General features: G+C 41.0%; 1 protein-coding gene across 2 annotated transcripts in view; it reads left to right on the top strand.

Annotated features, from left to right (window-relative positions):
* Positions 1 to 2063: 2063 nt before the first annotated feature.
* otud5a (OTU deubiquitinase 5a) overlaps positions 2064 to 15015 on the top strand; it is a 36914-nt gene continuing 23962 nt past the window's right edge. Inside the window, exons 1-2 of one of the 2 annotated variants that reach the window (XM_040022693.1) lie at positions 2064 to 2917; positions 8933 to 9023. In XM_040022693.1, coding sequence (XP_039878627.1) covers positions 2330 to 2917; positions 8933 to 9023 — 679 coding nt within the window. In that variant the 5' untranslated portion in view covers positions 2064 to 2329. Of the gene's footprint in view, positions 2918 to 8929; positions 9024 to 15015 lie in introns of both variants that reach the window. The other variant, XM_040022692.1, reaches the window with a different exon arrangement.

A 15015-nucleotide genomic window follows, 5' to 3' on the forward strand; every position in this document is an offset into this window, starting at 1 on the left:
CTTGAAAACAGCACAGGATAAATCCACTCAGTATCCACTTAAATAACCTGAGTTTTCACTCCTGACATTTCTTTTGTTGCGTGAAATTTGTTTTGTTATTGCATATGTCTGTTTGGTTGCTTCCTGTCACTCTCAGCTCTTTGAGATAATGTCATCCTGAACTTGTTCTTAACTGGGTCACAGTCACAGCGGCAGCGCTGTTTCTCCTGACTGTAATAAGCACGTCGGCCACACGGTGGCGCCATCAGGGCTGCACATAAAGCTCTTTTTTAAATAAACAAAACAAAGCGATCAGGAGTAACTTCTGGTTCGTTTTGGTTTGTGAAGCTTCTCCCTCAGGATGCCGAGCTGAACGCAGCGGTCTATTTGTTCTCCATCACTAACTGCTTCCTCTCCTCTGGTTGCTAGGCAACACCTACATGACCTGTTGTCAAACATCATTGTTCGGCTGTTTTCTTGCTTTTGTCTCAACCAGCAGTTGTTGCCGTGAATTATGTCGCTGTGTAAAGACAGATGGCCAGACTTTTATATATAGAGCGATCTCTCTCTCTCTCTATATATATATATGTGTGTGTGTATATATATATATATACATATATATATATATATATGTATATATATGTATATGTACATATATATGTATACACACTATTTTTCTTCATTGGTTTGATCGTGGAGAATTAACACTACTTCCTGTATTTTTTAGTCAGTCTGTTTTACTGCCTGACAGGAAGAAATCTGTGTTCTACTATTTTCAATAGGGTTAAGTTATGACAGCCAATGACGGCCTTTGAAAACAAAAATGCTGTAAAAGAAACAATCTAGGCAAACAACTCAGAAGGGTCGAAATTAAAGATTAAACTCATGAAAAAAAAATGAGAAAAGCTGTATTTTATTGGATCAAGAACCAACTCACTTTACTTTTTTCATAAATGTACCAGTTTTCAACAGTTTTCTTTTCTAAAGCTTAACTTCGTGCTCACATTCAAATTACATATGTCTTATCTAAACCTGGTAAAAGTCACATCAGTTCATATCTCATTTAATTCTGTTCTCTGAGGGAAAATATGCCTTTTTAAAGTACAAGGTATATGTATTAGTAAATATCTCTGCAACAGAATGGTGACCTCTACAGATGTACCCCACCTATCCCCCCACAACACTGGGATGGGCTCAGTGGATGGATGGTTAGATGAATAGGGTTTTCCTTGGTTCAGATATCAAATGGAAACATTTTAAGTCAGAGCCTGCCAGGCAGTTCATTGGGTTATCTCTGTGGAGTTTTAGATTATGATGTTATGCAATGTGAACTTGTGTTCCTATTTATCTGAAGACACTTCATATTTCTGCAATTGCATTTAGAGTAAAAATCAGGTGTCCATATAGAGAAAAGTTCAGAGAGAAAGTTCCTAATAATAAACTGCAGATCTGCAGGGCCCATCTTCTGTGTGAGAGCTTATGTAGCTCAGAAAGTCTCCAGCTAGCAAACTGACCTGAAATATTTGGTCGTGAATCCCATCCTAACCCTTTCAAAATTACACCTACACAGTTTTGTTCTGAGAAAAGTTCTCATATCACACAGCAAGAAAATGTCACATTTAGATGCGGAGAGTTCAGATTAAAGAGACACTGAGAAAAAAGGCAACTTATAACTGCAGGATGTTTTTTCTGCATTTACATTCAAAATATACTAATAATACATACTAAATAATAACACTGATTACATACTTTTTGCATACTTAACTGAAATGAATAAATTGTATTACAATAAATTCCAAAAAGTAATATGTAAAAGCAATTCTATATTTAATTTAATTTATTTTTTTAATTAAGCTCATTATTTTGTGTATGTATTTGTTTGTCATGTCAAATGTATTATTAATAATAACTATATATTTCTGCTATTATTATTATTATTAGTAGTTGTTGTAGTAGTAGTATACAAACAAAATATTTTTTCTAATAAATAAAATATTTATTATAAAGTTTGGATTTTAAAATAAACACGGAATAAAAACAAAGGTCTGGTTGACGTCCTGCCGTAAACGTGCCGTGGCAGCCGTCCCGGACGTGACGTCATGTTGTGTTGATGTTGTGACCGGACGCGCTGTGGACGGAAGAGGGAGACGCGTTTTGTTTTTATTCAACTAAACCGTTGAAAAGGAGCCGAAACGTCGCTTTTGTGTCCATTTCGGGTCGATAAGAGCCTTAGCTCGGTGATTGGTGCCAAACGGCCGGGCCGGAGGGCGAGTAGACCGTCTTATTTGATCTAGAAAGGGAGGACTTGTCACCCTCTGACCCCCTCCCTGCTTCCTCCACACTCTCCACCATGACTATTCTCCCGAAGAAGAAGCCTAGCTCCGGGGTCGGCGTCTCGGACCACGCAGATGACAGCGATCGTCGGACCGGCTCCGACCCTCACCAACACCCTCACCCGCACTCGGGGCGAACTGGAACCCGACCGAGGGCTTCCCCTCCGCCTTGGTCCTACCAGCCCGCTCCACCCTCCGCCAGGGACGACAGGCGGAGCATTGAGGCGAGCTCCCGGCCGCAGCAGGCCTCTCCGCCGCCCGTCGGCTCCGTGTCCCCTGTGGGGCCGGGCGATGGTCGGGACAACAGCGGCGGAATGGTTGCCGGGTCCCGCGGAGAGCTCGTCGTGTCGTCCGGCGTCGTCGGATGCGGCGGAGGCATCGGCAGCTGCTGCTCCGGGCCCGGGCTGAGCAAGAGGCGGAGGCAGGCGGGCACCTGCTCCGGTGGGGTGGTGGGGGCGCTGGCCGGCGGAGGCCAGCCCGGGGTGACCGGACCGGGAGGTGTAGGGTCCAGCCAGGACACGGAGGAAGGAGCCGGAAACAACAGCGAGGACGAGTACGAGAACGCCGCCCGGCTTCAGTCCATGGACCCGGCTACTGTGGAGCAGGTAGGACGCTAACGCTAGCTAACATTAGCAATAAGGCTAACGGAGCTGCTAGTGCTCCTGCACAGGTGATTTCCGGCACTTTTACCAGAACTCAGGTACTTAAAGACCGAAAACAAAACGTATAAAATCAGCACAGGCCACTAGGAAGCAGAAAATAAGGATTTAAGTTAACTTTAAGAGGGAAGAAATTGCTGTTATTGTTCGGTTTTACGCTTAAGCCCAATGAGTCGTTTCCCTCCAGAGGCAGGCTGTGGGGACAATTGGTGGTGGTGGTGGAGGGGGGGCGTTCATTAAGTAACCTGCTAATCATGTCTGCTCACCTGAGGTCTTAAGAGAAACCCGTTTGGGGCAACCATAGCAACAGCACGGACGTTTGATCACCTGGCAGTTAAACATTTACTCCAAAACTAACCACAAACACACTCTAGGCACACATTTAAACACTGTTAAAGAGAGCTCCATTTGTCTCCACGGCCCATTCAGGTGAGGCTAAAATAAACAGCCAGATGTTCCCAGATTGGAAGGATAATAACTGCTACATACATGTTTTTGAATCGTAATATTACGCATATGAAATATAAACTAAGAATTTAAATATTTTCATGCCACTATTTCCAGGACGCATTTTTGTCAGCTCTCTGTTGAATATAATAACACCAAACGCTTATTTTACCTATTGATTAATTTCAATTAAATTTTTTTCTTTGTTCAGAAGTCGCCCATGTTCAGGGTTTGTTTTTTTTCTTGGAGAATGTGATGAGGTTTTGTACAACTCTTTACCGAGATACTTGACTGCATGCTAGAAATTCTAAACACGTTTGTTGGACACCTGTACTATGAAACAAGTTCAGCGTAGGCAGGATATCCTCCCTGTATGTTCTGTAACCTTAACATGGATATTATCAATATACAAAAAAACAACAACAACAAAAAGTCAGAAACACAGGCAGGTCTGCAGACAGCTGAACACCTGATTTTTACAAAGAATAGAAAACTGTGAACAATATGGTTAAACGGATAATACAGACTGGGAGTAACACAGCTGCTGCAGACAAAGCAGCAGATTGTTAGTATGAATGTGTGCGCACTTTGGCGCTTTTGTCAATAAGACTGGAAAAGACCTGCTATGGTAATAAAGTTAAAGTCTGTTTGAAGCCAGAGAAGAAAGCCGACTGTGTAACTAAACAGTCTTCTCACAGCTCTGTCATTAAGACACGAGCGAATTTGACTGATTAGAATTTTTGTTCAGTTAAATCATTGTTTATATGTGTGTAAGAAAGTGTTATTCTTTCAGCTGCTGGTGGTGTTCAGCAGTCTGAGAGTGAGTAAAGAATAAATGTAAAAATCCTGAGGTGGTTCATCCACTGACTCGGTCTCCATGTAGACTTGATAAAAGGTCTACAAGTACAAATAGGTTCTTTGTTTTAGGATTATACTTACACTCATAGAATAGTTAATTAAAAAAAAATCTGTAGTCAACCAGAGGCAAAAATCAAGGAATTATGTTGTGTCATAAGAATCTGTATTTATTCCTGATGCTCATCAGGAAAACAAAGACTTTAAACACTCTTTCTGCAGTGCAGTGAGGTCAGCAGGATCTTCCAGGAATGGTGACGCTGTTTCCTGGAGAACTGATTCGTCAATAGGCGGTGATTTCATACCTCTTGCTCTCTTATCGTGAACATGGAGCAGGTTAGGTCTGCAGCCTAGTTGCCATGGCAATGGTAAACCTAAGCTTAAGATGTTAACTGCCTTTTTAACACTGAAAAGTCGGGATTAAACCAGAAGTTTTACTTTACTCAGTGTCGGGGATCCACAGAATGACAAACTGAGCCTGAACCGAAGCACTCTGCAGGCAGGCTTTTAATTTGAATCTCAAGCAGAATAGATGTTTGATATTTACGGATCAATAACCCGACTATATCAAGCAGAAATGAACTTTGAAGTGCTACTCAGTTTGATGTTGGAGGTGTTTCTGATTCAGTAAAAAAGGACTAGATGTTACAGTCCCTGGTAATGCATTGCTTTAAATGGAGAAAATCTAAGTTATATCCGGTCTTTAGTATTTTCTGGTGCAGGTTAAATAATTTTTTCTTTTGCTTTGATTTTGTATATGAAACTGTTGTTTTTTCCTTGTTTTTTAAGTCGAGTTCACCTCTTTACAGCAGTTTGTTTTTTCCCCCTCATTAAATCCTCAAACTTGCTTCTTAGTTCAGATTGAGCCAGATAAAAAAAAAAAATCTATTTGGAGGGAGTGATAAGGAACAGCCTATTATAAAATCATCCACATCTGATAGAAGTTCTCTATTTTGTTTGCTTGTTAGTTGTTTATGTGTTTGTTTTGGTGCAATAACTTTGTATATTTAAGGCAACCTTGCAAAATGTTACCTTCAAGATATGATAACAAGTTAGTGGCCTTCCAAGTACAGGGCACAAGTCAATTCACCTCATTTTGTTAGCGTTTTGTAGTCATTATACTTCATAACAGGAAATGCTGAAAAACACTTTAAAGTTTCATTTAAAAAAAAACTGCAGCCAAATCAGTTTTGTTTCAGTCTGCAGACAGAATGTCCTTTCATTTAGAAATTTAGATTGATTTTTCTGTAACCAGCTCTGAGCGTCAGCATCATGGGAAATGTCATAGTTTCAGTAGAAAAACGGCACCAATTTCAAGTCAGTTTTTCACCAGAGAAAAACCTCAAGGGTCATATATCACAGTGGGACATGGATGGCTGCTTATAACAAATCATAGCACATGAAAGGTCTCTCTGTGACCTACATTTGCCAAACTCATTTTCCTAATATAGAAAAGTTACTGTACCAAAGAATTTGCTGATTACGAGGATGTCAGGTTGAATTAGGGATGGGAGTCGGTAACCAGTTGCGTAGAGAACGGTTCCCAGTAGTCCAGTTCCTTGGGGCTGTTAGTCTGCTTGTCTGTCGATCACACTTATCGGTTCGTGCACTTGTGCTACGATCAGTTTGTGTGTCGGAGGAGGAAAATAGTGGTGCAGGATATGGTCATTAGTTTTATTTTTACTGCACAAAGAGAGTGTAAACTGCAACGCTAACTAGCCAAGAACCCAGAGTGACTTAAAGCTGAGTGAACACTGACCCCAGCAGACACACCCTGAACTTCAACAGGTAACAAACTGATGAGCCGTTTGCAGCCTCCGTTTGTACCTGTTCATGTCTCTACAGTAGATTCACCGTGGCGATCGCTTTAAAGTCTGTTTGTGCTGGTTTTCATCTTTGCTGTTGGCTTTGTTTTCTGCTATAAGAGGCTTTGTCTAATACTAAGAGACAGATTATACGTGTGTCCTCATTTGTGTTGGTGTGTAGGGCTGCAGTTTCAACTGTTAAATGAGAAATTACCTCAGGCGGTGTGTTTTAGGGCATTTTACACAGTGACGTGAAAGTAATGTAAGAACTATATAATGAATTACTTTCTTCTGGGAGTAATTAAGTAATGTACTGCATTTTTACACGTTTAAGAAAAGTGTCCTGTGTAATGTGAGTAATAATTACTTTTTGAGTGATGAGCCCGGCTCTGATCATAACAAAGAGGGGAATTGCGTCCACACAGCATGCAAGTAATTTGTATGAATGTAATGTCTTTGATGTGCTGCTTGGTGATGGTGGTGACTCAAAGAGGAGCCAGTGAGAATCGACAAGTCACATCGATAATGATAAACAGAACAAATAATACTTTACAAAAAGTTAAAAATAACCCAGACGAAAGAAGCTCGATCGAAGGAAACGTGTAAACAAAACCGGGCAGTTCAGCAAGTAAACCTCTGTGTAAAAATGTAAATAAAGTACATTAAAGTGCTGCAATGAAACGCAGCAATAAAGTGGCGCTAGGGCTGTGCGATATGACCAAAATCTCATATCCCGATATAAGACATCTATTGTCGATAACAATATAAATCCCAAAAATGTAACATTTTCTGTAAATTCTGTGAATCTCGGGCAGCTCGACTTGCGTGAAGTGTTTCCTGCTGCGCGTCATGTAGCTGGAGTCGAGTGTTTTAACAGATGCATGAAACGATACATTTTTAGACATAAGTTGTAACAGCCGCCGTTTTCTTTGTGAGTATTTATTACACGGCGTGCTGCGGGGAAAAGCCTGTTCTAACGTTTGAGTCTAAGGTTTATTTTTTAGCACCTGGCGGCTCTTTTTGGCTTCTCATCCGTAAATACTGTGCATCTTTCACGTGATTCAGTTTATTTTGAAAAGTCTCAACAGGATCTTGAGCTTTATTGTGAAAGGTTTATGTGGAAAATAAACAAGCGGACACGTGGTGGTTTTACCGTCGTTATTGCTAAAGACAACACATAAAAACAGACGCTTGTCCGTCTGTAGTGTGGTTATATTAAATATAAGAGAAAGAGAGAACTTTAAGAAATTAATATAGCCACTACAGTGACCATCAAAACGTTTATTTTGCGTAAAATGAAACATAGACGTTTTTATATATATCGTTATATGGAACAGCCCTGTAGAGGCCAAAGCATAATAAAACAGAATTGTGCTATTTCTTTAATTCCTTGTGTCTCTTTCACATAACGTCTCTGGTTTGTTGTTGTTCTTCAGACGTGTTGTTGTATTAAAGTGAAAGCTGAGGCCGATGCCACGCCGCGGTCATGCTTTTTACATTCGTTCTGCTCCCAGCCTGCAGCTTTATTCTCAGAAATCGGAGCATTTTCTTTGCCTGAAGCGGTCCGACCGGCTCGCACAGCAGCGATCGAGCACTGACAGAACGAATCCGTTCAGAACTCGTCTTGTGACATTTGTGTCCTGCTGTTAAACCCAGCCAGTTTTCAGTCTTGTTCACGGAGCCGTCGCTGACTCGCACTTTCGGTATTGGTGCTTTTTATAACCTGTTTGTGTTATGACAGATGTCCAGTGTTAAACATGTTATTGTTTTTTTTAGCCTTTCTTCATCTGACTTTAGTTCATGGTTTCACTTTTTGTTTGACTAATGAGCCAAGTGTGACTTTTTATTTAAAGAGGAGCCATTATGCTAATTTCCAGCTGCGTGTTTTTTATTCTTGGACTCTACTCTAGGGCCTGTGAGGGATGATTACACACACAGGTTGAGGCGAACAAACTTTCTTACCTCGGTTGACACAGATTTGTCTGTTTTCCTGCTTTTTTTGGACCTGTATTTAAGTTTGAGTTAATTAAACCCTGTTTAAATTAAAATTAGGATTATAAATTATATAAATGATCACAGTCATAGCGGAAGTCCAAAACATCTCTACATTTTAGAGTAGCTTTGCATGACTCACAGTTCAAAATAAGGCTTATGTGATTTATCCTGGTCCTCGGTGCAGCTCCTCAGCTCATCAACAAATACAGAATATAATGAACCTGTGAGACATTTTAGACACATAAACAATAAAAATGATAAATATGGTAAAACTGGGGTTAAAAGCAGTTATGTTTGTGATTGTAAGTTTTATTTCTGTACTTTTAGACTGATCCTCAGAGAGGGAAATATCAGGGTATGTCGTGATTACAGAAGTGTAAAAGTGCACATGATAAGGAAATAAACTGTTTTTAGTTTTGATTATTTGCTTCTTCTTCTTTTTTTATAAATTAAAAAGCATCCTGTTCAGCAGTGTCTGAAAGAGGAATAAGTAGGTATTTAGGGCTCCTGAGATCACCTGAACATCCACAGTGTTAGAAACCAGTGTGTCTGCTCCACTGTTATTGATCAGCATTAGATAACTGATGATCAGGATGGGAGGAGCTGCTTTTCCCTGCAGAAGATCTCATTCATTTGTTATGTCCAGCCACTAACCCTGGAGGACTTGAGCACCATTTTCCTGCTTTAGCAACCAAACGGTGAATTTAATTATTCTAGAAAATAACACAGCAATGAATCAATAATGGAACTGAGCAAACTGTCCTCGAGGTCCTCACATATAATGCTGCTCAGGTCCAGTTCACTGACTCTGTCTGTGTGTGTGTGTGTGTCTGTGTGTGTGTGTGTGTGTGTTCAGCAGGAGCACTGGTTTGAAAAAGCTCTGAGGGAGAAGAAAGGATTTGTGATCAAGAAGATGAAGGAGGATGGCGCGTGTCTGTTCAGAGCTGTCGGTGAGTAATTAACACACACACACACACACACACACAGACACACACAGACACACACAGACACACAGACACACACAGACACACACACAGTGTTCTGGTGTCTCCTGAGCTGGTTCCCTGCACTTCCTCTGGCTGACAGCAGATGGCAGTGTTGCAGTAGGTTTGCCCTGATGTGTTTACATTTTACATATAACACTATTTTCAGCTACAAAGCTGAAAAAGGTCTTTGCTGTGTGTTAATGCTCTTGTTTAAGCTAAATTAATTTCATATATTATGTTTTTTTATTTTACATTTTTACATTTTTTAAAAAGATTTCACCTCGATTAAAATGATTTAGCAGTGTGAGAAACAATCAGGACATAAGAAGCAGTCATTGGTGATTAGGTGCAGTAATCATAGGGTGATCTGATAAATCAGGTAATTTCCCACAATCGTGTCACTTCCTCTCCATGAACAAAAGAGAATGCTGAGCAAGAAAAGAGGTCACACAGTGATCGTTATTTAATGAAAAGCTGTTTAGAAAACCCTGCGGTAATTACCAGGTAACTGTAGCGCCGTAGATAAGGTGGAGCCTTACCAACAGCTGCGAAGCATCAGGTTTTACACAGACGTGTAGCCAGGGGTGAGAGTGTGATTTGAATAATAATTTCTATCGTAGGTATTACATGAGCCATCGTGGCTACTTCCCAGCCATTAGCCAGTGTTAAGGTGGAGTTTGGCAAGTGGTCCAAAAGAAAATCAACTTAAATTCAAGTTAATGACCCCAGCCAGTTTGTCCTGTTACTCAGCAGCCACATCGAAGCACATCTGGGCACTTTGATTTGAAATGTCGTTTAAATTAACATTTGTTTCAATCAGCATGAAATAAAAAGTGCAGATACAGAATATCCAGTTAAGATCAGATTTTCAAAAATTATATTTTTGAACGTGAGCTGACTCTGCCCAAAATAAAGGTTTTAAAAGCTTTTCTTACTGGAAGAGAACTGATTCACCTTCATGCTGTGATTTTTTTTTTTTCTTCCTCTCTGTTTGTGAAATGTAACCTGCTCCAGAGCAGGTTATGTCGGTAGCACACGCTACCATCAAAACACACCAGCAGTCCTGCTCTGCAGTCCTGAGGTCATACTGACACAAGCCTGCTGCTGGGGCTGCTCTGTTGCAACAGGGGGCGCTCTGATGCTGACAGACTGTTCTTTTGTAAGAGTGTGTGTGTGTGTTGGAAATGTGGGTCACACTGTGAAAGATGAAGGTTTCTGTGTGTGTGTTCCTGTAAGCCACACAGAGGTCCTTTCAGTCGAGTCCAGGTTGTCTTTCAGGTAGAGGCTATTGTGTAGCTGCAGTTATATCATCGCACTGACCCCGGCCCTGTGTGTGTGTGCGTGTATATGTGTGCATGTGTGTGTGTGTGTTTGCGCTGCCTGTAAGTACCTGTAAACTCACACCTGTCTTCCTGCTGTTAGATAATAAACTCTGGTTGTTCCTGAGTTTCACCCTGTCAACCCAAATACACTGAGCCTTTATGCTAAAAACAAAACCCTCACATCAAAAATCACTCTTTTTCCTTTCGTTTTAAAATGATCATTTACATGCAGCACAGAGAAGCTGAAGTTGCTGTTTAGTTCATTAACTGTATATAAAGGATGGACGTAACCACAATGGGATCAGAGTGTTAGACGGAGTGTTGTTATGAAGCCTCGATGACTGATTGGTCTTGGTGTTTTTTAACCAGAAGTGAAGAGACGCTCTGACTGTGATGAGTTGTTGGCTGGTGAGGACACTCAGGATAATCCTACCTGACTGTAATCGTCATCTTCTTTCAGCTGTTCCCTTTAGGGGTCGCCACAGCGGCTCGTCTCCCTATCTCACCCCGTCTCTACCGTCCTCTGTCACACCAAGCCTCTGCGTGTTGTCCTTCACCACATCCACAAACCTGCTCTGAGGTCCTCCTCTTTTCCTCCTGCCTGGCATCATCACCACCCTTTGTCCAGTATATCCACCATCCCTCCCTCTAACTTACAAAATCAGCTTTGTTTTTTGAAATAAGATTTGAAACTAGCGATTGAGCCTGTGACATCAGCAGGAAAGTGTTTGCAGAGAGAAAAGGAGCCGGGGCCTGTGTTCAGAACTTCTGAACAACTGGTTTTTGCTTTGCAGCCCATAGGAGCCCTCTACTGGCCATTTAGAAGAAGGCGGGTTTAAGGCACGTGTTTTGAGCCATCTTTCTAACAGCACAGAGGTTAGCACTGTTGCCTCACAGCAAGCAGGTCCTGGGTTTGAATCCACCATCCAGCCAAGGCCTTTCTGTGTGGTGGTAACATGTTCTCCCCTCTCAAAGTTCAAAGACATGCAGTTAGTGGGGTTGGGTTGTTTGGTGATTCTAAATTGGCTGTAGGTGTGAAAGTGTTCGTCTGTCTATGTTAGCCCTGCTGCCCTGGTGACCTGTGCAGGGTGTGCCCTACCTCGCACCCTGTGGCAGCTGGGATAGGCCCTGAATTAGACAAGCGCAGGAAAATAGATGGATCTTTCTAATAGCCAGCAGGGGCCGACTTTAGTCGTTTCTTGTCATTCTAGTAACTCTTTTAGAAAACAACATTTTTCTTGTAAAATAAAAGAATATTTCTTGGTTTCACACTCGGAGCCACCCTTCTCGTTTTGTGTCCACGTTCAAAACACCACAGTGGTGATAAGCTCAGCTCCAGGCTTGACTACCACTGATCTCACAGTGGCTCCGCCCATCTTTCAAACACGGTGGATGTTTTAGCTGCAGGTGCTGCAGTGGTTAATGGAGCCTGACCAAAGGGGGAATTTCAGAGCAGATTCTGATCATTTTTTTCTTTTATGGAACGTAACCAAATACAACCTGAATAGTTTTTACCGGACCCAGAACGGTCGCAACCTCGGAACTGGAACTTGATTTCATATTCGTGTTACCTTCCTCTCCAAACTTATTCCCACATAGTGGGTCTACCCCCGAAAGGTGACTGACGACAGACATCAGCATCAGTGCTCAGACACACTGAAAACCTGCAACACATTCACAGAAAGTGAAGCTTATGTTGTTTCGTACTTCAGATAGGGGGGAAAAAAAAACCCCGGTATAACCGATGTATGATGTCGGGCGAGCGCGACAGAGAGATGGTCGTGCGTATTTTTTTTGTTTCTTTTTTTAGGTTAACGATTGTGAGGCGATGGACGTGCACCTTAAAATGACACGTGCGATGAAAGAAAAAAAAAGTGTCATGTTTCATTTTCTCTTAGTCCACTTGTGGCTCATCTCGCGTCTGGTTTCAGAGGCCGTTTCTTCTCTCTGATGCATTTCCCAGAAGTCACCTCCTCTGGTGCCTATACGTTTACTTGAATGTCTTCTTGTTCTCTTGTTCTTCTTACACTTACCCGAACCCCTCTGTCAGCGCGATCGCCGCGTACAGAAAATCCAGTGATTAACAGACGAAGTATTTATTGTTATTTTTTGACCCATATTTGAGCCTAATATAATAAAGCAACTACAGATGGTCAAACATCTGGAAAACCAGATGTGCAAAGGTTGCAATCTGTATCGCATTGGCTGTTATGTCAGGGAGGAGCCTCTGGAACAGCACACACCTCATTGGTACGCTGCTGCTGGGTTTAGGATACCCGAGTTTATGGTCAGAATTATGAGTGTTGGGATGTTTTCTGCGGTTAAGGTGAGTCAGCGTCGAACAACAGAGGCCATTAAAAGACATATTTGACAGTCCACCCTTTGCCCTTAACATCCTCATTTCTTATTACTTATTTATTTGTTTGTTTGGTTGTGTTTTTTTTGGGGGGTATTCCCCATGAAAACACATGTTTTAAAATTTTTACTTTAATACTTGGAGCTGCAGTGATGGTCCAGCGTCAAACTCCTGCAGTTGGCCTGACCAGTCAAACGGTTATTTATTATCCTGTTTTTCTTTTAATGTAAAGAAATATAAGTAAACATTCACATTTAATCCATCTGCCAACAAAAGAGGTGACGAACACTCTGGGCAATATTTAAAAAATGATCCACATCCAGGGATTTTCCAGGCTGAAAGTTGCAACTACACATAAAAGCCATATAAATATGAGTTGCCCACATAATATAGGAAATGAGTCTTGGTGATTTTCCTTTGGTGGAAGGACAAAATCTTCCATTAACATGCAGGAAAAACCCTGAAATCTGCTTATTAAATGTGTAATGGCACTACAAAAGCACAACACTGTCATATTTAGCGATATAATAATAACTACATATATTTATTTTACTCTTTGTGTTACATCCGTTTATATGCCTCTATAGTGATAATGGTCTTACCGCATACTTGACACCTCTGGAGTAAAGCTCGCACTGTTCACGCACACACAAAAACAAAAACACACAGCTGATCTCACTTTGATGTGTTAAACCTGCTTTCACACCTTGAAGACCACTTTCTGTTTCGGGTGGGCAGGTGTGTTTTTGCGTGGGTGGGTGAGAGTTGTAGTTTCCCCCCTCGTTGCTGCAGGGGAAACGGCAGCATTTCGCATCAATGGCACCCAGCCCGAGGGGTTGCGACCGTGCCACGGGATGATTTACAGGAAAGACAATGTGGCAGAAAAACCCTTCATTCTAATTTGTGTTGTACAGTTATTTCATTTTTAACCTTAATCTATATTTTATTCCTTCCTAGTTAAATTTACCCTTTTTAATTTTTCATATTTATTTCCTATCTTATTCATAGCCTTTTCCTTTTTTGTTTTCTTTAGGTCACGAGCAGTTGTCCAAGCATTTCACTACATATCGTACTGTGTATGACTGTGTACGTGACAAATAAAATTTGAATTTGAATTTGAAAAAAAAACAACAACGTTAATTTAGATTTTTCTCCGAGTTTTCAGAGAGTTGTGATGCTTGAAGTGTTTGCATTTCAGGTGACTTTGCTTTCAAAATAAGATTTTAACATTTTAAAAATGGAGTTACCGCACACGGTTTCAGGTTAGATCAGTTTCCAATCTTTTATCATTGCAGGTTTGACTCCTCCTAATGTTCAAATGTCTCAGCGTTCCTACCAGATCCAGCAGGAAGAGACGTTTTCTTCTTTTGTCTCAGTAACTGCTTGTGATCCTTACATTAAAGTATTAAAAATACAGGAAAAGTAAAATGTTGATTTTAGTGCAAAACTCATGTCGATACTTTATGCAGTGATATAATTGTTTTGATATTTTCCCTGTATTTGAAGTCAGCGCTGAAATGAACCCGGGTGCTTAAAGTTACAGCACGATAAGATTAGATCAGTTTCTGACGTGTGCGACTCACTTGATAAAGTCGGCGTGTGTTTTTGTCTCCCCGTCGCCTGTAAAGGTTTTTGAGTTCTTTTTAGGTTCAGCGAACTCCTCGGTAACTTTTCATATCAAATACTCCACAAAAATCCTCGACTTTCACAGAAATGTCGAAAAAATGACATTTTTTTTCATTCCTCTTTCTTTCATCGTCTCATGACCCGTCACGTTTATGAGGTGACATTTAAAGTGTCCTGCCCCCCAGTAGTATTTCAGATGTGAATAAAATGAATAAAACCTTCAGTTGCAGCAGTCAAAGTGTCCCAGATATTTTCATTCACTTTATCTGCATTAAATTCCAAATATTTTATATTTTCTTCTGTTTTAAAACAAGCCCTGAAAAAAACTATCCTGATGTAAACAGATAGTTACAGGTGTTGCCGTCCTGGTGAATGTCCTTCAGGGGAAAAGCCAAAACGTCTCTTGCGTTTCACCTCTGTGCACGCAGGAACGCCTGATGCTGATGAACGACCTGTAAACACAGTCGGGTGTGAGTTCACATTCCTGCTGGGCCATTAAAAATGGCAGACATGCAGGTATTTCTTTTATTGGCGGGATAGTTGCAAAGGAAAACTCCCACAGTTTGTTGTTATGGAGAAAAAGTTGCAAAGGTTTGGCACGTCTCTTGTCCCGACTCTGTTTGTTGTAGAAACAACGCTGAAACTCTAACAT

Source organism: Simochromis diagramma, unplaced genomic scaffold (assembly GCF_900408965.1).
Source record: "Simochromis diagramma unplaced genomic scaffold, fSimDia1.1 OVJJ01000308.1, whole genome shotgun sequence".
In the NCBI taxonomy this organism is placed as follows: domain Eukaryota; kingdom Metazoa; phylum Chordata; class Actinopteri; order Cichliformes; family Cichlidae; genus Simochromis; species Simochromis diagramma.